Below are 23,953 nucleotides of genomic sequence, written 5' to 3'. Positions count from 1 at the left end.
CTCCCAAGCAGATGATCTGTAGCTGCCACTAAGGATGTAGCATCTGACTCTAGCCATGTTCTAACCTCAAAAGCACTTCAAGAGAGACCCTATAGAACATTGTTAACCATAGCGGTTCTTCTCTAGAGTACATTAAATTTAACAAAAAACTCTTCCTAGAAGACTTTCTTGCAAGCTACTTATTAGAGCACAGGCAACTGAACCGAGCACTGGGACCATAATTGTTTAGTCTTCTTCATGAAGACTGCTGTGGAACCACATCTAAATTTTATTATCAGTCTAATCTTCTGTGCACAATTTCTTGGTTTTATATAAGTAAATAGCACTCCTTTGGGACTTCACTCATTTTTCAACTACCTACACATATAATTGTCAGTGGTTGTTTGGCTACAGTTGGTGCCTGGGAGTATGATGAAGAAATCCTGGCTGAATCTACTTATCTTAATTCTTTAACTGTTACCTTTCACATTCTATCTTGTGATCTCAGATCATCCTTGTCAATCTTTACTGGTATATGTATGCTCTTATCTTCCTTTAGGGAAGACTAAGACAGAACAGCTGTTAAGAGTTTCTGCGTTCTCATCTATTATATGCCTTTCTATCCTCCTATCTCCTACATGATTTTCTGTTTAAAACTACTTTTCACCCTTTTATAATCTTTGTAAAAGTGCCTTAGCTGTCTATAAATACATATATATATCTCTCAATCATGCCTCCAAATAAAAAGGTGATCTAAGTTAGAAGGAGTTCGGTCTTTCACCTACGGGGGTGATCACAGCAAGCTATGAAGAAAAAGTGATGACAATCTTACAGTGTAATCAGAACAGGTTCTTTCCTGAAAAATGGCTCAGAATTAAGAATGTACTGTTAAAAGAAAACATTTTAAAAGATGTTCTTTTAGACCACAGCTAATTTATATCAAATGGCTTGACTTAAGGGAAAAAATAAACTAAAGGGAAACAAATGAATTTCTGCTGATCTCCGCAGATCTTTTTCTGGCAGATCTGCTGATCCCTCTCCTCATCCTTGGAATTAAGGTATGCATCCTGTCTAGCAAAGGAATTTTTTTTTTAATATGTGAAGGAATGTGTTAGTTTTGAATACTCTTTACCTTTTATGGCATCAAGGAATTGCAGGATAGCACGTGACACATCTGTGACTTTCCCAAGTTCAAAAGAAACCAAACTATGGCAAGTTCCACAGGAAAGAAGCAATCCGCACTTTGCATGTTCCAACGCAAATTTAAAAATACATCTATAAGAACAGCAAACCAGCAGTAAGTAACAGAAGTCCTCCTGACAACCACAGGTCCCATCTGCCTTGGAAACATCTTACCATACATGGCTGTACAGCTCTTAGGCAGCAACATTACTCAGTAACAGAACTTAGCTCCTATATCAGCACTGTCCTTTCATAAATCTAAACATGTTTTACAATGGAGACTTATCTGTAGGTAGAAATAGCTGCAAGAATATACCTATTATTGTGTAAAATAAAATGCACAGAGCTGTGAACTTCGATAGGTACAGGATTTCACGGTACATAAACATCAAACACGAAGCTCAATCTCTTTAAACAGCAGCAGCAAGGGAGTCTGCAATCTCACCAAAACGAGGTTTCACTGTCTTCTGGCACAAAAAGGGTCCGTAAACCCAGTCACCACATCTGCACAGGAATCCCTGCCCTTACTCTCAAGCACAATATTACCTGGTACATGCCTGCAGGAGCTTCCTTCAAGATCAGTGGGGAACTCTCACTTTAGGAATGAAACGGCCATATAACAAGAGAGCTGACGGTTACGTACCACACACTACCTAATATAGATAGGTTCTGCTTGGTCAGGACCATGGTATGGGAGTGCAGAGAACATTCAAACCGCCTCTCTATCACAAAAATTAACGCATATGCTGTGTGTGGATCTGTATATGGGCACTGGTTAAATTAAATACTGTTAAGTTGTGGTGAAAATGCTGATACATCGTTCTTATGTCAGGCTCTGTCTTGTGTTTCAAAAGACAGGGTAAACCAAAAGATTACCCTGTAACCTAGTACTACTTTGGTGCTAATCTATTACCTTACGCAAAGGGAAAAAAACCATTCTACCCTATTAAATTGTAGTGCTAGCTAGAACAGAGGAAGCAGAGTATCATTTCATGCTCTGATAAATCAGGAAAAGGCAATAGATGCAACCTTCCAGAAATACAAGTATGACGCATACTGTCAGCATATAAATAAATACAAACCAAACCCAGGATTTTCTGAGCACACAGCCATGTTTTTGTCCGTGGAAGATAAAAATTACCTATTTCCCTGGACCCCTTGAAAGAAGCTTTCAGCAACTAAGAGCTGCCGTGAACCACCACATGATTTACTAGTGCATCGGGGTACTGAAACGGGGCTGGCTCTTAATGCAGCTTCAGTGCCTAAGAGTCCACAGAAGATCGGGAACTGCATGTACCTCTACGTGCATCTTTAATAATGCCTGAAGCAAAGCAACCCATTGCTCTCTAAAAGTGTTATGCAAGTATACATCATGCAATATAGTCTGCTATAATTTCTGGTCCTTGCATGACTTCTGTGTTTCGAGTTTACACTGGTTCTTCAGTTCTCTGCAGTCACTCTGACCTCATTGCTTTTGCTCTTTCTCAACTTCTGTATGAAAATATGTATTTCAACCTGATGGTTTCTAACATGAGAATGGAAATTGTACTTTCTGAAGAAAACGAAGAAACACATTCTTTGAAGATAGCTCTAATGTGTACGTACTTTCAAAACCACTGTATCATACACAGGACAGAAGAGTGGAAAAAATTAAGCCTGGTATGAAAAATTGTAAAATCCCTTTTTTTTCTTCTTGTTGGTCAAACAGGAAAGCAGCACATGTAGTGCAAAGCAGCCTGAGAACCGAGTGGGATCAAATTCCATATACATTTTGGGGCAACTTCCTCTTCAGGCTTAATTTCATGGGTTTAGTAAAACCATTCTATTATTTTCTGCCAGTTGAAGACTATTCACACAAAAGTTTCTTGATCTTACTTAGAATAGTGCTTGACAGTTCTGAGCAACGATTAGAGGTCAAATATGTACCTAAGTGTTGTACATGTACATAAATAAAAATACTAATATACTCGCCCCATCAGGGTGAATCTAAAAGAAACTTCATTATTTTACTCTGTCAATTCTAATCAAACAAGATCGATACCCTCAGCATCAGGTCAAAGCCCTAGGAGAGCGGTATTCACACCACGTCCTGAGGCTCAGCGAGTGCAGCCAAGAGTGAAGCAGTCCTCCAGCGAAGCGCTCTGCCCAGCCCAGCGACAGCAGCAGCTCCAGAACATCAGCCCCACCTCCCCTACCCCGTATACAGGAGAGGCATCCCAGCACTCGAAGACCCCAGTGAGAGGGACCCCACGCTGCAGTGGGGGAAAAGGGTGAGGAGGAAGGCGCGGCAGAGACAAAGCGTTTTAACTGACCACAGCAGCTCCCCACTCCCTGCTGCCCACCATGCTGCTCAGGAGAGGAGGCAGAAGAGTCAGGAACAAAGGAATGAAGTTGAGTCTGGGAAGAAGGGAGGGGTGGGAAGTGGTGGTATTAGTTTTGTCTCTGTTTCTCACGATCCTACTCTATTTTTAATTGGTAATAAATTAGATTCGTCTTCCCCAAGTTGAGTCTGTTTTCCCCTTGATGGTAATTGTTGATTTATCTGCTTGTCCTTATTGCAACCCATGAGCGTTTTGTTTTCTTATTGTTTTCTCTTCCAGTCCTATTGAGGAGGGTGAGTGAGACAGTGGTCAGGTGAGCACCCGGCAGCTAGACAAGGCCGACCCACCACAACATGTTTGAAGATGGCCATCTTGTAGTCAGCAGCGAAGCAGAGGGTAATTGTACAAGTGACATAACGCACTAGACGTGGAGCACTTTCAAGTCAACAAGTTGTATTTCATACTTACTCACTAGTTTTCTTTGTATCATTTCACACAGGAACAGCTAATAAAATCTGGTGGTATCTAAAAACATACAGCAGGATGACAGGGTCAGCCTTTGATATAAACTCTATCTTTGTGACAATCTGCCTCCCCCAGTAACCCTACATACAGGCCACTCGGGGAGGATGATAAGAGATTACTGCAGAACTACACAAAAGAAAAGAGGAAAACTGTAGACAGCTCCTTCTGTAATCTTCTGAGACAAGGAGTGATTCCCACATAGTATTTTACTCATCCCTGCTATGACAAAATCAAAGGAATACCATCAATGGCTGCCAGGAGAGCATTTTAATTTCCCCAGAAACCAGATGAAAATGTTATTAATGGTTTAAATTGGCATTCAATGGGCATTAGACAAACTGACTGACCACAGGGGCGGCTGAGGTGTCCTACTGGTTTATACTTCTCAGGCACGGTCTCTGCTGTATGTGGATTACCACTCATGGCAGTAAGGCCACGGAAGTGCAAGGCGGTGGTGACCTCTCGTTCAAGCAGATGTGACAGCATTAGAAATTATGATGTGATGATGCAATATCAACATGCTGATGCAATGCCAAAAAGAAATTACTTTACCACAGCTGCTCACCTGCTGACAAGCCAGAATGGAGCAAGGGGAAACAACAATAACTGGAGAAAACCAAGTAGGATGTGCTTAAACCAATGGCCACACAGTCCTTTTATACAAAGTGTTACCAGATTTGTCGTAGTCATTCTTTCCCTTGTCAGAAGCGACAGGCTAATCCTACAGTCAATATTAATGTGAGGGGAATGCTGAAATACAATCTAATGAGAACTGCACTCATCCCGTTCGCAGGACCCTGGCGCACCAAACAAGGACCATTTCCTACTTTTCCAGTAACATCCATTCTCAAAAGCCTGAGGCAGATTCCCAGTCACAGACATTGATACCTATAAACAACATCATCTTAACTGAAAGAATTTTTGAAATTTACCCAAAGGCGATTTTAAGATTTGATACTAGCCTCTTCAATTACTGTTTAAGGATATACTTTACAATACTGTGTTTATTGAACTTTTTTCATTTAGACCAAAATAGCAATCAAAATAACAAGTAAAGCTACTTCCTTTACTGCTTTAACATTTAATCCCAGCTTGGAGTCACATGTACTGTATACACTCAACAGACAACAACTTCTATTGCTCACTGATGTACAGCAGAGAAATGTAATCAATTTATAGTGTGTGTATTAGTGTGTGTTTTAGAGTGATACTATAAATCACACCAACTGCTTCAGGCAGGGTTGCTGCATTTCTGTTCCTACCGTTCTAGGAAGATGCTAAAAGTAGGAAAAGCACAGCTAAAACCAAGAACCAGGATGTATGTGAGGCGCTGTGTATTTTCTTCTCTAATGTCCAAGATGTAAGAAGTTCAAGGAGGAACTAATGTTAAACTGTGAGCAAAAGCAAAAAAAAACCCAGAAAAAGAAAAAAAGAAAAACAACCCCAAAGGAATTAACTTATTTTCCTCCAGAGCTGGATAAAGAGGCAGCAGGCATAATATTAAGCTAAATGGTGACCCACCCTGACAGTTGTCAACAATAAAACAGGAAAATCAGGCTGCATGACACTGTCTTGGAAGAAACTGAGCTGACAGGTATTTATAGGGTTAGTCTCCATGCATCCGAGCAACATTCATCTGTACGTTGTCATGCCAAAAATGGCCTTATAGAATTGAACCAAACAGCTGCAGCAAAGCAACAGATCTCAGTGGTTGCGAGAAAGAAAACATCAGGGATTTCACCTCAAGGTGAGATTATAGTAAGGCAATGCAAAAATAACTACATCGAACTACAGTGTAAAATCCTAGCTTTAGCATTAAATGTTTTTCCTGCAGGATCTTTCCGCACCTTGAATATATTTACCTCCAATAAAATTAGAAAACAATTTAAAAACTACATGGATACACCACTATACAATTTGGGGAAAGAAATTTGGTTTTAAAAGCTCTTTCTCCTTCTACAGCAATTGTCACATATTTATCAAACTAACCACTGTGTCACTTTAAGGCTCTGGCAGATTTATACAGATGTTAAGAAAGGGAACGTCGATTTATTTCAGACTCCTAGCCTGGAATATTGCTTACTTGGTAAGAACAGAAACGTCAATCAATAAAAAAAAACCCTTGCCTTCAGAAGTCCTCAATCTCCAACTATATGCTTATATGACAGATTAAAGTTTTCACACAATTTCAGATAGGAATAGGCAGCTTTCCTCCCCTGATTACAGAGGTCAGCTTACAGCTTTCCACAAACTATTACATTCCATTCTTTCAAACATGCAGAGAAAATATCTTGAGATGCAAAGAAACATCCTCCAAATCACAGTTTAACCTACTGCTCTGCATGTATATGTAGGAATGTCTATGTAAATCCACTCAGTTCAGGAATTACACATATTTAAAAGACTTAAACTATAGTATCTGTTCTTACGTTAGTCTACCTGCATCTGAAAGCCAGAATGGTTGGGCCTATTGTTCTCTAGCCATCCTCCGCCAATTTGCTCAATTTTAACATTTCCTCATATCACCACCTGTCTTGTCCTATTTAAATGTTCTCAAATTGAGAAGAAAAGTCTCAAATCCTTCAAACAATACAGAATCTCTAAGCAGCACAAGATTATCCAGTTGACAGTTTCATTATTTACCCAAGTAGAGTAAAAAAAAAGACACCTGTTTAGGAAGAAAGTCTGTTATAAAACTTTAATATTCTACTAAACATAAGACAAAATAGCCTCTAATATTCATCATAACAAACATAATGTTTTAAAAGCAAATGAACTATTTAAGTGATACACTCTCTTCCTAGCATCCAGTCTACACTAAGATAAAATCATATCCCAGTGAAGCCAACAGCTGTTTTCATCATTGGTCATAACAGGGCAAACCAAGGTGCCATTAATGAAAAGTGGTATTTGAGTTTGCCTTCAAACAGTATAGCTAACGTGCAGACAGCCTTAAAAAGAAAATAATACTGATTTAGGCAGCATTCACCTTTATCTAAATCAGAGGTACGAAAATAAAGAGACAAACAACTTTAATCCAAAGAACTTGCATCCCTCTGCTTCCTGATAGACCAGAGCAAGCTAGACTGAAAATAGTAATGGAAGAAAAAGAAAGGATTAATTTGAAGATAGTGGACTTCAGGAATCCTAACTAATAAAACAGTTATTCTTCCCAGAAACACCATAGAAGGGAAGCAGACTACTGCAGTTTCACAGGAATAATGAAAGGTTATCCTGAAAAGATCTGAATATGCAACAGTTTAAATTTTACCAAGTTACTGGGTGTGTTACTGTGGAGATGGGCTTCCCCTCACCCCTTCTCTTCTTAATCATTGCTCCAACACCTTCAAAGTTTATTTCAAAGGCTTCCAGTTATTGTAACAATAATACTGTTCTAAAATCAGGACCTCAGGATATTCTTCCATAAACAAAGATCAATATATAATAGAGCTAAATATTCTAACCAGGAATACTCATAGGGTAGATTTGTTTCATGTATGCTACTCAGGGAGTCTCATCAGAATGAGTAAAAATTGAAACCAAAGATCATAGCATAAGAACAAGAACAGAAAGCTAAAAAAGAAATATCCTTAGTATTTTTAGCAAAAGAATTTCAGATTCATCTGAACATTTTGGTAGTTTTTCAAAATCTGAAGAGCATTAATGGAAATTTTCCAAAAACAAAATAACCGATCCGAAGAACTTTTATTATTGCTATTAAGAGCTTTTGCAGCGTTGCCTAGAAACCCAGTTTCAGATCAGAGGAGCAGTGTGGCAGACACTTAGGAAAAAAAAGAAAAACAGAAAAATGCCCAACATAGAAAAACCCTATAAACCCCAACAAAAGTAACCAAAGGAAAATCCCACCCCACAGCTTGTTTTCACCATATTAAACTGAACTTGAACTTTACAATGATTCAGGGGCCCAAGGGAACAAGTTAATATTCAGTCTTGATGGAAAATATACAACATGAAATTCCATTGTCTCTTTTGATTTTGTTTTGATTGTTTTGTTACTGTTCATGTGACAAAGACAATAAAAATTCTATTTGATGTACAAGATCTCATCATGCATCATGAAAACAATAAATAACTCAAATCCTTACTGTCATATGAATGAATAGTTTCTCTTAAATCCCACTTCTAAGATGGTTTCCTTGTAAGCGGAGCTCTGTTCTAGCACAAAGCTCTGGTCCAGTCAATGCAGGAAGAGATTTGAAGCACGAGCAAGCAGAATGATTACCCAGCTGGTAAAAGGCATCACTTTTTTTTTTCCTTTATTCGGATTGATCAAACCCATTCTTGTTGGTTAACAGACACAAACAACCACATACTGACTTATCAATGACACGAGCTTTTTGAGACGTGAAGACCTGTTCTTAGAAAGTTATTGGGAATTTGAACAAATGCAAAATCTCTAGAAATGAAAACGTTCACCATTACATGGAATGATGGTATAAGCCTTTCAAGTTTTACAGGATGCTAACAATCACTTAGCCAAAAGCCCGTTATGTTTACAGAATTTCAGAGGGAGAGCAGGTTTTGCCTTTGATTCTATCCACGCAAGCTATCAACAGGTTTGATCAATCTTTTTGCACCAAAGTATGATCATCCCGTACTTTGAACATAGTTTACTCATGCAACCTACCTGGAAAACTGTTCTTGCAGCCCACGCATCTGAGCTCGGCTACGCTCCGACTCTAGTGTCACCTCCCGTAATCTTTTTTCACTCTCAAGTCTTAAATGTCTTTCTTCCTCCAACTCATGTATCAGCTTCTCACGCTGAAAGACCACAAAAAGTTATTTATTAACTTTACACATAAAACATATTTTTAGCAAGAATCTTAGATTTAATTTGGGAAAAAATCACCAAACAATCAAAATAATTACCCTAGCTATCCAGTCCCCTCATTTTTTTTTTTTTGTGTAGCAGTGTTACACAGAATACCAAACTAGAAATGGAATGCCTTTCAGAGTATGTCCATCACACTGAGCTACTCTTACACAGCTCAGACTCACTGAAGTCAGCATTTTTAAAAACAAACACCCACCCTCTCCTTCAAAGCTCTTTTTCTTCACCTCCACTCAAAATAAATGTAAAAAATTACATTTGAGATCTGTGATCTATCTTGCTTCAATGCAGACATGGGAAGCATGAAAAAAGTCAAGAGGAAAACTTATCATCCGTCCCTTAATGTTTGAATCTCACAAGCAGAGAAGGACCTGATTCTTCAGCCACAAGTTTTCTTGGCTTGACTGAGAGGAGGATCAGTAGGACAGAGTCTATTTGAACTTACCAAAAAAAATACTATGACAAACAATATGTTTTTAAAAACTGAGTACCAATTGAACAAATATGAGAGAAATAAAAATGTCATTAATTTTACTAATACTTCTCAAAGGCAAATAGCATATGGTTGTTGCTAATTCTTAAAACATAGGACCAAAAAACGCAACCCACAACATACAGTGCTACCTGGATAAACCTACATATGTCACGGCCTAATCTTGTTTTGGTTTTTTTTTTAAAAAAGAAAGAACACCATATAACAGGGTACCTAACGATTTCAAAACACTTTTAAAAGTAGCTAAATGCAAATTAGGAGAAGCAGGGGAATGAACTGAAAAGTTATAAAAAATGCTATTAGATTTTTTTAAAAAAAGTATATACAGCTTTTTCTATTTGACACTGTTAAATGGAAATTAAATTAAATTAAATTTTTCTTTGTGCATTCAAATGACATGATAAATCAATAAAAAAACCCCAAGCAATATACACAGTACTACATTATATTCCATCAGTGAAGGTGTTCCAACGTCAGTTGTCTAAGAAAGCATTAAATCACTGTAAATCTACAGTGGGTTCACGACCTATATGCTTTGAAAAAACTTTGTGCCCATGGTGCAGTGTCGTTTGTAGCCTATCAAACAGTCTGATGTAGTTCCATTGCTGACATAAAATTTCATGACATACCTGCAAAAATCTATCTAGAAATTATACATACAGTTTCATTAGAAAATAACGAAGGTATCTTAGTGTTAAACCATTAAATGGGGGACAGAAACTATTTGTACAAGTCTCACAGCTATAAATCTTACTGGATAATAATTTACAATAGCAGTAACCAAGGGACCAAAAATATGAACACCACCAAGTGGAAAAGGGATCTTAAAGACAGTGACAAATAAGCAGATGCCACAAAGGGAGGCTGCAAAGGATTAAACGAAGTATCTATACACTTGTGAAAAAATAGGGGGAATTTCTCAGAGAACAGAGGGCTTCTGTCTGGTTGGTCATATGTAATATCTGGAAAATGGAAAACTTCAAAACAAGAAACAAATTACTAGAAAATAAATAATTGTTCTACCTAAACTATCTAAAATCTCTCTTACATAGCCATGTTCTGCCAGGTGCTGAGTAGCCCTTGGTTTCTGTCAAACTGAGAAGAGCAGAGAGTGCTCAGCACCAGGCAGAAGATACACAGCAGCCGTACAGAGTACAGCTCACAAAGGATAACTCAGGCTAATGACACCGGAAGAATATTCAAAGCAGTCAGCATTTCTCCAGCTTAGACCTTGTCAATGCCAGCTTCAAAATTTGTAATACAGTTCCAGAGGCCCTTGCTGAATACTGGCAGCATCTTCTCTTATAGAAGCATTTCACTGCTGCTGAAGAGGCATCTAGAGCTTCCAGAGAGTCAGAGGGCAGCAAGGAAAATTATCTAAAAGAAATATATAGTTACCACTCAGGGCTTAAGCCAAGCTTTCAGAAGATACTGGTATCTGCAGAAATTTGGCTTAAAAACAAATATGTAACTGTCCCTACAGTAACTGGTAAGACATCTCGGAGGCAAATCAGTTACTGCTGTGAACCCCTGAGCGTCCAAGCTGTCTCAGGCTGTGCCTGAGCTACTTGATGCAACTGTGACAATGGACTGAAGATCAGAGATTCAGCCATGCCTTCAACGCTCATTCAGCATCATTACTGCCACAACGGTCTTATTCGGATACAGCAACTACCTCTGTATGTCTGCTGCGCTGACCATGCTCTGGTCCTCAAATAAACCCTCCTTCTACATTAAGTACAAAGCCACAGCTCCCCAAGGGGGTGAGACAAAACATGACACTTCGGAAAGCAGGTGAGTACCCTGTCCTCCACCTCGCTGCCAGGATGCTTTGCAGGTTCCACACAGCTCCATTGACTGTCCTGCGAACGAGCATGCTGTATCTATGTGCATGGCCATGCTGCTGCTAATCACAAACCCACATTTTCTAGTACAGCACTGAATATACAGCAGAGATTCACAAATAAGAACTTTCCCCTACAGGTCAAAGAGCTGTACAAGCTATTTCTAGGTTTCATGTACCTCTGGCTGATAGGTCAGAGAATGCTGTTGCTACCATTTAGTCCTTCTGTTCATGTGGGGAAGTCTGTATTACCGTCCTACACAAAAAGAACAGCACATCCACATGGTTTTTGTTTTTCTTTAAGAAGAAGAAAGGACCCAGGAACTACCTTAAGAAAAGCACCCATAAGGAAACACAAATTCACATTACAAGAAAAATAGCATTACAGGAATGGTGTGTCTAAACATTAGGAACTTCTGGACTGAGTTAAATGTCCAGTTCGAATTCGGCCACCTCATGGGCAAGCATTACGACACGGCACTGGTTACATGAGCACATACTGTTGCTGTAATTCTCCTTTCAGGGTAAGCGATGAACAACGAACAAGTTGCAAGGCTAGAAGACCAGAAACAAAAGGACTAACCTATGGCGCTGAAATTCAGGGTTCTCTTCCCAGCTACTAAAAATTTCCAAATTACGAAAAAGGGGAGAAGACTGCCCGCAGGATAGCCACAAAGCAATAACACCATCAGCCCCTTCATTTTTGTGCTTCTTCACAATAATTTATTGGCAACCTTGAGGCACTTCTGCCCTTTCTTGCAGGCAGAAAGCAGATCTGCTTTCAGCCAGATCACAGACATTAAATACTGGGGGGGGGAGGGGGGGGGGGGGGAAGGAGTAAGAGACCACCCACACTTTGAAAGTTTTCAGTCTCCAGGACACAAAACACTCATGTACACTACACACAGAAAGTACCTCCCACAGTAGTGATCTTATCTACAAGAGAGAACTACATTTTTATTCAAACCCAGAAAAGCCATAATGAAGTGTCAGAAGACAGAAGTGAGCCAAACGTACAGAAAGGCCAGGCTTAAACAGAGATGGGTTTTTTTTTTGTCTCTTGGAAGCAGGTAACATATCCCTGAATTCTCCAGAAATTTTGCATGGTCATAACCCCCTTTATAACCTCTCTGTGCTAACCCCACTTTATTTCTGTACAAAATAAAGGTGTGTGAAAGGAAATGAACTAGCCAGAAATGGTTCAAGGTTTTACAGTGAACATAAGCTTCCTGGAAAGGGATACAATTAGCATGCCATGTGAAGAAAAGGTTAAATAAAAAAAAGAAAGATCACGTGACATGCATCAGTATGTTTTAACACCAGGAAAATCACTGCCATCTTCCAATGAAGTTATATGTGTTCCCACTTGCCAATTCCTCTTTAATTGCAGTGTTTTCTCTCCATGAGCTCTGTTCAAACTGATTTTTCCTGCTTCCTCTCCTTGCCTCCTGCAGCACAGCTATAACCTTCTCCTCTTAGAAGTATAACCTTTACTTCACTCGTGCTTCCCTTTCTTCACTCTTCCCTTTTTCAGCCTCTCCAGATAGCCTGACTTTCATCACAACACCCTGTCAAATTTCTGATAACTTTCCAAATATGCAAAAATTTTATGTGAACAAACTAGAGTGAAATACAGGGTTAGCAAACTCCACCAATACTTTTGTGCAAGTACTGGAATATTTTAACACTTGAACAAATACTGTTTGCAATTACTTTTTCATGAACATTTCAGCAATCAGGTTTCACTGGCTGCTCATTATGCTCGTGAGCCAGCGTTTGCACTTCAACGAGTTCCTTTTTGTGTAGCTGTAGAAATGTTCGTGTCAAAATGTTTCATTTCTCATCCAGTCAGGGACATGTACCACACATTAACTTGTCTCCTCAAAGTTAAGGAAGGAATCCAATTTGAGATACTCATGATCAAAACAAAACGCATGAAAACTATTTATGGCTACACCAAAAATAGTGCATGTATTTGACAGGAAAATCCAAATTGCTCCTCAGCACTCCACGAAGAGGCCAAGAGCAACGCTTATTTTCAGAGTTCCTGGTTAATAGCCATGCTCTTGGTCTACAGACTGACCCAGAGCAGCCACACAACAAGTGTCTCCTAAGAGGTGCTCAACTGTTTATGTCTCTAATTCCCTTGGGATGTGTCAAAACCATCAGCACCTGGTTCTTTCATGTTCTACCAAACGGCAAACGTCTCCTCTCTCAAGTGACCCCTGATGCTGCCACAGCCAGCAGAAATCGCAGAAGTGACAAAACACAGAAGTGGACGCGGCGGGCGGCAGACGGCAGTGCCTGGTGCTGCGGGGCCAGGAGCTACACTGTGGGCGCTTCGTTTCTGGCCAGTTTGACACCCAGCATGCAGAGCGAACATGTAGCACCTTAAGGTTTTGTACAGAAAGGCTGCCTTCTTACCTCTTCTTCCTTTCTGGGCTATTTCGCTGTCAACTTTAAATTTGGACATGGACAACACACTCAAGCCTGCCAAGTGAGGGACTTGCAGTTTAACTCCTTTACCTGTCGCAGCAAATAAAATCAGCAGATGTCTCGTTTGAATGACGGGACCGGCTCCATGACTGTACCTTCCCAGAGAAGCACTCAGGGACTTCTCTCCACAAGGGTCAAGCATTTGACTAACTCAAGCAGATTTCTTACTCCAAACCCTCTAGTCTCACCCCACCCTTTTTGTTGGACCTGCTTCTCTCCCCTCCTCAGCACTGGTGATCTTGTGCCCTCCATGTTAAACCTGCTCAGCGGACAGCTCAGCCCTCCTTGCCTTTCTACTTGAAAACATTTTCCCCTGCCCCTCCACAATGTGCCACCCTAATAATCTTACTTTTTCTTCATGTCAGTGGATCAGACGTGTTGTGTGTCTGTGCCCGGGCGCTGGCTGCGGGGCTGCTCTGTGGGGAGAGGCTGGGGCTGCCCCGTGCCGGACACGGATGGTTCCAGTTGGTTCCAGTCGGTTCCAGCCAGCCCCGCCGCAGGGCACAGCTGAGCCCGTCAGCACCGCTGGGAAAATGTATTTAACAGAGGGTGAAACGTCACAGAAGCGGTGAGGAGTGAGGGGAAAAGTGTGAGAAACCGCCCAGCGAGTGCCCAGGCCCAGGGAGGGGGAGCGGGAGGAGGCGCTCCTTGTGCTGGGCAGGTATTTCCCTGCAGCCTGTAGAGGGACCACAGGGGACACCTCCTGAAGGACTGCAGCCCATGGGGGGACCATGGGGGACACCTCCTGAAGGACTGCAGCCCGTAGGGGGACCATGCTGGAGCTGGGGACACTTGGGAGGAGGAAGGCCCAGCAGAGGGACTGTCATGGTCTGGCCTCAACCTGCACCCCAGTGGGGGCAGCTGGGGAATCAAACCCCCAAACTGCACTTTGGAAAGTGTTGTTTTAAATCTGTCTGTGTTTTACACTACCCAAATCTATTTTAAATGGCAATAAATTAATCTTCCCCAAGTCAAGTTTGTTTTGCCTATGAGAGTGATTGGTATGTGATCTCCGTCTTTATCTTGACCCACGAGCTTTTTTCTTCTTATTTTCTCCTCTGGTCCTGTTGAGGGGCAGGAGTGGGAGAGCAGCTGGGTGGGTGCCTGGCAGCCGGACAACACCAACCCACCACACCAGAGTATTTTATTTTTAACTTTTTAATTTATCTTTCAGAAAAAAAATCACACTACTCCTTTGATCAATAATGTTACCTATGTGTTACACAAAAATGTAGCTGTGCATCAAAATTTAAAACTATAGATAACTGCAAGTGAAAAATTAAAAGCATTCAGTATACACACACCATGCATACGATACAGGGTGTTGCTATTCATAACGGAGCCAGCCCAACATCTACATAGGAACTAGTCCTTCCTTGTTCTGTTTAGCTTATGTTTGAGCCTCATGAAAAGCAATTCTTTAGAACAGCTAGATATAACTGGACTGATGAGTTTAAATATCAAAAATGCCTTAGAAGAGGCACGAATGTAATTTCTTCCTATCTTAAAGGTTACTTTTTAAGTAGAGAGAAGGGCTACTGTTTAAATAGAAGTAAGATTCTTCTGTATTCTCGAATTTGTTCTTTGCTTCCCCAGTGCCTCGTAAGAAGGGTTTTACTATGGTACTACTAATCATGCCAAAATGGAGCACTATTTTGTCAAAAAAAGTCTACACGAGAATATTTAACACAGGCTTAACGTTGCTTAAAATCAGGCTAATAACCCTCACATTAATTTTTTAACAACTATTTTAAAGCCTTTGCTAAAGAGGGTTACAATTTCTGTGTAATTAATATTGATTCCAAACAGATACTTTACAATGAATTTAAATGAGAGGAAGAAAAGAATACAAATTTTTTTGTTTACTGTTTGAAGTACCATTAAGTCATCGCTAACCTAAACTGAGTATTTATGTAAGTTTTAATGCATTTTCTGATGCTATGCCTCTGATACTTCAGCATAAAAATTGTAATTTAATAGAACCATGGCCTGGTCTGTAACACGACATCCTACAAGCCAGAGAGAATCAACTGGCCACAAAAGTAGATGATAACAATGACAGAATTTAGCAAACAAACAGCAACTACTAGAAGCACATTAAAATCCATTTTTCTAGCAAGTCAATGCCCAATACTGTTATGAATAAACATGTATATTCAAAGTACTCAAAACCACTATTTTATCACCCTTGTACACCACTTTTGAAAGACTGCTGCAGGCAAGAGCCAAGGAACAGCCTGGGATAAGGGATGAGAGGAGGATGGTGAAACAGTTCCATGTTTCGAGAATTAATTATGAAATATTAATTGAAACAGAAACTGGAATTTGCAACTTGGTCTCACAGTTGGTTACTTTAACAATGTAACTCATTTTTTCCAATGCAATGAATATTTAATTCCCTCAACTTAATGCACAGTGATCAAATAGTATTTGTTCAAGTGCCACAGAGTATACCCAAGCCCCAGCTGCCCACGGCCCAAGCTGTTGGTTTGGGAAGTACGAGTGTTCTCTATGTTATAGATATTTTGTGAGAGCTTCCGTTTGGGTCCTGCAAAAAAACCACAACAAAACAGGTCAAGGAGTCCGAGGTGGTTCACCCTCATCTGTCTTACACAGAACGTGGGTGAAACCTCTTTGGAGCGGTCACCTCCCGCAGCAGATGGATCTGCTTGTCACCCCCCTGCAAAGCCTGGGGCCCCCACGCGAGGCAGGAGCCCTCCCTCCAAACTCCCCTTGTGCAACCTGGCCCAAACCCAGCACACAGGAGGCTACAGTCCACTGTCTGTCTAAACTTATTTCACTCACAGACGGCAGGAAAGAAATGTGATTACAAGAACACAAAGCAGATATAAATTTTTATTTCATCATAAATTGCACCAGGTACTGTATTTTTGTTCAAATTAAAATGAGTCAAACTTCAGAGTGTCCTTTGTTTGTTCCTCATCGATCGCTGTTAAACCAAATGTTTCTCATTCTGTAATCAATACTTCTCTGCAAAAATAAACCGAGGCACTGACAAACAACTTTGCAGCACATTGCAGCGTTCCTTGTAGTGGACTTTGACAGCATGAAAAAACACTACCCCAAAGAGTAGAAAAAAAGAAGTGCATTGCTTGTGGTGCTTATTACAATTTGTACAGGCTGCTTACAGCTGAATCATTTTACTGTAACAAGACTTTATTAAATTAGCCAGCTATTGAAACCAGGGCTTTCCGACAGTGGCACTTAATATGCCTTTGCCCCCTGTTACTGTTTCCAGCTACACTGGGAATACTGACAAATACCCTTAAACACTCAAAGCTTTCCCAGGGATGAAGTTATAGGTGTTTCTAAAGCACAGTGAAGCATTAAAGTATAAACAATAATAACTTAAGCAGTTGGAGGGCTCATGGAGGGAGAGGTAGCTTTATTTCCATATTTTTTCAAAATAAGAAAGTCAAGGGTGAAGTTGCGTGGCTGCTTTGTAGTCCAAATTAATCACCCTTTCACTTGATGCAGATTTGTACTACAGAGGCTAAAGACGACATTTCCTTGATTTATACTAGGCCTCTACTTTTTCTCTGAATTATTTTATGATGTAATCATTTTTCCTAAACTTATTCCCACTAAAGCTCTGCAAAAGCAAGACACAAATAGTATAAAAAGCAGTTTCCTAATTTTAGGCTGGTGTCTTCTAGCTTTTTCATTCCAGTAAGAAAAAATGACAGTTCTTTAGATCAGGATTCACCTCCCAAAATGACAGCCTGCCTGAATAAACCAGGAAAATCTAATTGACACTGAATAACTTAGCATTTTCTGAAACCGCCTTGAAAACAGTTAAAGTAAATAAATCCAAATAATTTATTTTCCACTATGAAATTTTAACATGCTAATACATCTCTCTCTCTTTGGCCTCATCAGACTAGCTCATGTATCCTGTGACTACCAGACATAAACTTCAAGCTTTGCTTGGCTCTAAGATGAATAGCAAGATAGGAAAGGTTTATTATTATTAGTGATATTTTATTGACAGTACTTTACACACTTTATATTCTTGGGTGATAGCACTGCTTCAGAGCAATTCAAGTAAATTAGAAACTCTTTCTTGGTGTAGTTACTCCTTCTGAATAAAATAAGATGCTAGCTTTCATTGTGCACTAGCTCAAAATTGCCACCATGTGGCAGGACAGCAACTTAATTTAGCATTATTTATACTGCACTGATATGGTTTTAATTGCATCTGTACGACAGAATAACTGCTGTGCTGAAGCTCCTTTATCATTGCAAGCCTACAATTAATCTGAATTAGGCAGGCTATTACACGAGCAGTACTGTATATATAGTTGGGAGTTGTGACAACATTTATTTTACAGAAAAAAAAAAAAAATAAATAATTCATAAAGCCTTTCAGCACAGCACTACATGGCTAGCAGCACTGCCTGCCCAGCCAGGGTGTACGGCCAGGCCTCCGCAAGGGAGCTCTTACTGCCCAACAGCTCTTTAATTCTGTGGAACACACAATGACGGGCCATGCAAAATTGGAGTCACCTTTTAAAAAAATTAAATACCAAAAAGTTCCCGCTCACCCTCTTCCAGAAACTAAGGAACTGAAGTCAACTACGTGGACCTGTTTTAGCACCTCCCCTGGAGACACACCACTAGACACAGCAGTCACACACAACCCACGACAGCGATGTATGCGCAGGCATGCGTTATGCAGGTGAAACACCTGCATCCCCAGTAGCTGTCACTCCCTCAGCTTCCTAAAGGTCATCTCTGTATCGTGTTTGCAGTGCTGAATGAAGGCAAGCAATACACATTTTTGATAATCCTGTCCTCCTAATAAAATAATTGCGATTCATTCAAATTCACAATTGATAGCCCAATTTCAAAGACTTGTATTGCTCTTCAGTTCCCAGGATAATCAATTTTTCCATTTTAGACATTATTTCCTTATAGGGTAAGGGGTGTAGAGAGAATACTTCTAGTGAACATGAAAGTCCCACACAGTCAGATCACGGATTTTTTTGTAATTATTCATCCTAAAATGATAAGCTTTTAAAAAATGAATTTGCAAATGCAATTGAGCTTCTAATAGCTTCTACAGACAGCAATTAAAGAAATCTCATTTCTCTAAATTAAACATAATGAAATGTTTTTCAAGATCAAATAAAAACTTGTAAACAATATTAAGACAGACATAATTCGTATGAATACCTAGTATTCAGAAGTGTGAGGAAAAAACCTCTGTCAATACCAAAATGAAAAACAGTGGAATTAATAAGTAATATAATGTAAATATTTTTTTTTCCATGACATCTTGGATTATAATAGCTAATTATAATTCCAAGTCCTTTGCTACACATTTCTTTTTTTGCAAGGTGACTTGCATTATATTGAGGTATCTAACCAAGCATAAAGGTGTTCGTTCGTTTTTTACACCAGGTCTATACAATCTTTTCTTACTAAAAACAAAGTTTTATAACCAATGTAACTTGTTTACAACAAGCCTTTATTAATTCAGTTGCAAACAAGCAAAAATGCCCAGTCTGCACCAGTTGATATTTCCCACTTGTTTGATTCAAGAAAATTTGTAATACTGGTGTTTGAACCATAAAACAGCACAAAGGAGTAGACAACTACTTCCAAGAGCCAACCCACCTGGGCCAGTAAGGTGTCAATTGTTTGATTCACCTACAATTTTCTATCAGATCTGTAATTCTTGAACACTTCCTAGAGGGCTATTGGCATAGCAACGTATGAAACACAGAAGGTTCGGCTGTCTGGTGAAACAAAAGCTCCCTGTCACAGAAATACAACCAAGGTTTTGCAATTTAAGGTTTTTCATCAGAACAAAACTACTGATGACAGACTGCAAGTCTCTCCGTCACTCTCTAGTAGATTTATTTAAATAAACAGGCCATGGGGCTGAACTCCCCACTCACAGAACAAAGATTAAGAATAAATGAACCCAGGTGATTTAGAAGAGGATCCAGGTTCAAGAAAGTGCCTTATCCCATGGGATATTGCCTATACTCAGTAATCAGAAACTCCATCCCGGATCAGAAGAGGAGCCTTGCAGTGAGGGCCAGAGATTTGCCTGAAGTTCTCCCAAGTGCATTACATGTTCTTTGGACTTTCTGTGACCTACAGCAACACTTTCAAAACAACTATATACTGTATAGGTGCATGAGAGAAGCTCTAGGACATAGGTGTTAGGGTGGTTTCCACGTCTGCATTTGCTGAGATTACATTTAATTTTTGATATGGCATGGCGGTTTTTTATAGTTAAGTAACAGATACTTGCTGTCAGTTTGGATGAAATTCCAGCCTAGGCATATGCTTGAAGAGGAAAGAGGGAAGAGATTCCTTGAGCTCTGTAAACCAGTGCAGTCCGCTGCTGACACTCTTTCAAAATTTAAGAAAGATTTCCAAAGGGGATTTTGAAAGGCAGGCAGTTTCCAGATCTTGTCTGCATTGTTTGGAATGTCTACAAAAGATCATCCCATGAACCATGGCAGCCAGTGGTCAGTTCAGAGTCAGGAGATTTATTGAAGTTCCTTTTAACCAGGTAACAATATTTTGATAAGCCACTATGTAAACATAACTGCAAAACAGTATTTTTGGCATACTTGCAAATGGCTATAAAGTCTAGGCAGAGTGGGGAGAAAAAAGCCGTGAATTTGTAGTCATGCTGGACTTTAATTTCTGAAACACCTATGCCTATCCATTCAAGGGGACTTGTAAAGTGGAATAGTGAAATAAAGTGAAATAAAGCATAGTCTGTAGAAAGGGTAGAAGAGAAGAAATAGGTAAAAAGGCAACGAAGGGTGACATGTCACTCAAGCCACACTGTTTATACCTAGTGTTGATTTTAACCTATGGAATTCATATGAAGCAATACAGTACCTGCAGTAATCATTCCTACGCTTTCTAAAGCGTGCAATGAAAGGACACAGGCCCAGAGTACCAGCGACCAGGATGGCCCAGGCACCAGGCTTCTTCCAGAACCAGTCGTAATGGTAGAAGAGGTCACTGTCCCACTCTGATCTCTCCTGATCACTAGCTGGAGGTCTCCAGCCTTCCAAGTCAGCAGAGAATTGCTTGAGGCTCAGGATGGGGTACTGAACCCAGACGGCTTTGAAGTAACCTGGCAGGCTGTGCAGCAAAGCAGAAGATGGGGCACTAGCATAATCCCCACCCACTCTGCCTCGGTGACAGTGACCCCCAGCTGGGAGACAGCGACATCCTAAATTACTCTCGCTTATCTACAGTGCCTGTGTGCCTGCACGCAAAGCAAATGGGTTTTCTCCTCTGTAACTGACCAACATGTTCTTTAGATGATATAAATGGTTTCTTTTCTAAAGGACTGAATGCTCACAGAACACACGGGCATGGGGCTGAATCAAGCGTTTCCCACTTGGATCTGTATTAGTGAGATAGGAGGTAGGCAGCAGGATACACACAGGATAAGCATTAGAAAAAACCCCACACTTCTGAGAGTTTTATTTGGCTTTAATGGATTGGCCAGTGGAACTCCACTCCATTGCTCCAAGGCGCTCCGGGATTTACTCACAAGCTAGAAGTAGCACGTGTTTCTTGAGTTAGGGCATCTTCACTCTCTGGACTTCTCATGAAAATATCTGTATTTCCCGCAAATAAACAGGATATCAAGAACCTAGCTGAAATAGATGTAAGGCTAAAGGAAAGCTGTGAGCATAGAAGTAGAACTTAACCACGCCACTCATGAGAAGAGGCTCAGAATGGTTTGCCGTGCCACCAGACCCCCACAGATCTGGGAGATGCCAAGAGTTTAGTTTTCACACACACACTTCTAGTTGCCTTTCTCAGCTGACACACTCAACACCTCTGGCATCACTACTTTGCTGCTAGCTACCTTTCCATACAGCACGTCTTTTCCCAGGCTCTTTATAGCACTGCTCATGAACATGTCAGATCTTATTACAATTTTTCTGCATTCACTTGTGCAGTCCATTTATGGTCGGTATGTAACTGCAAAAAAAGCTACATTATTTACCCAGCTGTTCCTTGCATTTATTCGACTCCTAGCGCTTTAGTTTTCTGGCAAATGTACCTCTTTTTCATATTCACTCCTTTAGCACTGCAGGCACTGCTATAGGCAATAGGGAAATGCAGTGGGCTTTTTGTTGGCTGTCGCATCTTCAATGGTATTTTTAACAGAGCTGCCACTGCAAAATCTTTATTAGTGCTGACAATGCACATATGCAGAAGAACTGACTTGACTTTCAGGGGCCAGACTGAGTTTGCAGTTACCAGTTTTCTCTGGCACCCGGGAGAACTTGAAGAAGTAAAATAACAAGTTTGCATGCTGTTTTAATTCATTCACTGGTCAAACTGGAGTAATTAAAAGACAGCCTCCACCTGATATCGTTTTGCAGTATCACTTTTCAGTAACAGGTTCACTTGGACGTCTGTGTTTCCAGAGACCAAACTCAATTCTAAGCACCAGCCAGGCTCTACTCCTTTAGTCCCCTTTCCTTACTAGAACAGGTAGGCTAGATACACTCCTACAGCAGAAGCTCAAAAACAGATAAAAAAACTGTGACATTTAGTTCTCTGGTCTTCATTGACACATTTACCTTGTAACATAGGATGTAACTGTTTCACTGTATCTAACCATAGTTTATTCTAACCTATTAATTGCTCGTAGTCACGTACACATCTCTAATTTAGGACATGACCAAAAAAAAGATCTGTTGGTTTTTTTTTTCAACTTAACAGTAAGTGTGGACAATTACAAGTGTTAGATTGACTTTCTTGCAGATAAAAAGAAAAGAACTTTCTTTTTTTGGCAGCAAATAGCAACTACTAAAGCCAAAGAGTGCAGCTCTCCTCTCTTCTGCTTCTTCCACCACCTTCAGCACTAGTTGAAAAAAAAATCCAATAGAAGCAGTTACAGCTAACAGGCTGAGCAGAGTTCTGTCCTGGGCAATAAAACACATACTCACATAATTAACACTCAGGACTTTCCATGTGCATTCTCTACCACATAGAGCACTACAACAGGAGTCAGGAGAGTAATTCTAAACTTTTGGCCAGCACACCAAGGTTTCACATCACTTCCACACACAGTTCCCTCATCTTTCACAGTGGCAGATGCTCCATAAAAGCAAGAAAGTGACACCTCCCCCGCAAGACCAGGACAGCTCAGCAAAGCTTTACAGACTTCCTGAATCACAGCCATACCAGTTTGTCTGTCCACCGGGCACAAGGGGTATGAAGAGCGGGTTGGCAAAGTCTTTGTAATTACATAGTCTTTAAGCATTGGCAAGAAGGAAATTTGCTCTTCACAGTGCTTCTGTGGACTAGTGTAATACATTACTTAACTTTCTATCACTCACTCAAGACACCAATTTTGATATCGAATTCAATACAGCAGAATATGAACAGTTTTTGTCTAAATGGTGCTGAAAAGCAACACCCTAGCTGCACTGGCAATGCAAGCAAAGTCAAGCAGAGCTGGGTTCATGGGAATCAGGGTGCACAAGTGTTTACTTCAACTCTTCAGCTGCTATGGGTAGAGGGACGAACCCCATCGAGTACCTCTGGTCCCGCTCCTGCCCCAGCATCCAGAAGCAAGTCAGCAGCTACATGAAAAGGACACAGCTAAGAAAAGTCTCTCCTTCCCATCTCTGTTAGATTAAACACATTGCCAGAAGCTGATACTCTTGTTTCCTGGGGGTTCACAAGGGTATTTCTGCTAAACTGTTTATGCTCCTTCCAAAGCTCCTCCTTTTGAAATGCGTTAAGATGGCACGCATTGTTCACACCTTGACCTCCACTCGCCTCCTCCTCCATCTTTCAGTTTATGAACAGATTTCCCTCATCAACCAATGGAAGGCACAACCGCTGGAAACCTGCCTTTAGACTAACACAGCTGACAACTCTCAAAGTCTAGTTTTAGTCTGAAACTATTAGTATGAAACTTCATGTATTTTCCTACAGTATCTCCTACATCACAAGCTTTCCCTCTGAGGTGGTTTATTATCAGTGACATAGGGAAATCGTACATATCACGAGATTTCCAACAACAACCTGGGAATTCTGACCTGCTCCTCTAGCGACAGCCATGGAAAAAGTTTCTTAAATGGAAACCTCTGCCAGTCTCTGCCGCAGGGCACTTGTTAACAGATACTACCAGGAACAGGATGTTCCCAGGAGATAATAATTTTTCTCCGACACTCAGAAATAATTTCTAAATAAGCAGTGTCACTACGGATGCTGATCACAAATGTGCAGCG

At 40.4% G+C, this 23,953-nt stretch overlaps 1 protein-coding gene across 1 annotated transcript in view; it reads right to left on the bottom strand.

Moving 5' to 3' along the window:
• The window catches only part of NCKAP5 (NCK associated protein 5), a 272,102-nt gene that overhangs the window by 182,711 nt on the left and 65,438 nt on the right, over nt 1–23,953 (bottom strand). Inside the window, exon 4 of the mRNA XM_086465475.1 lies at nt 8,656–8,789. Within this exon, the coding sequence (XP_086321601.1) occupies nt 8,656–8,789 (134 nt within the window). The remainder of the gene's footprint in view (nt 1–8,655; nt 8,790–23,953) is intronic.

The sequence above is a fragment of the Leptosomus discolor genome, chromosome 5, assembly GCF_034619465.1.
Source record: "Leptosomus discolor isolate bLepDis1 chromosome 5, bLepDis1.hap2, whole genome shotgun sequence".
In the NCBI taxonomy this organism is placed as follows: Eukaryota; Metazoa; Chordata; class Aves; order Leptosomiformes; family Leptosomidae; genus Leptosomus; species Leptosomus discolor.
The sequence above is the reverse complement of the archived record's forward strand: the minus strand, read 5'-3'. Positions and strand labels throughout refer to the sequence as shown.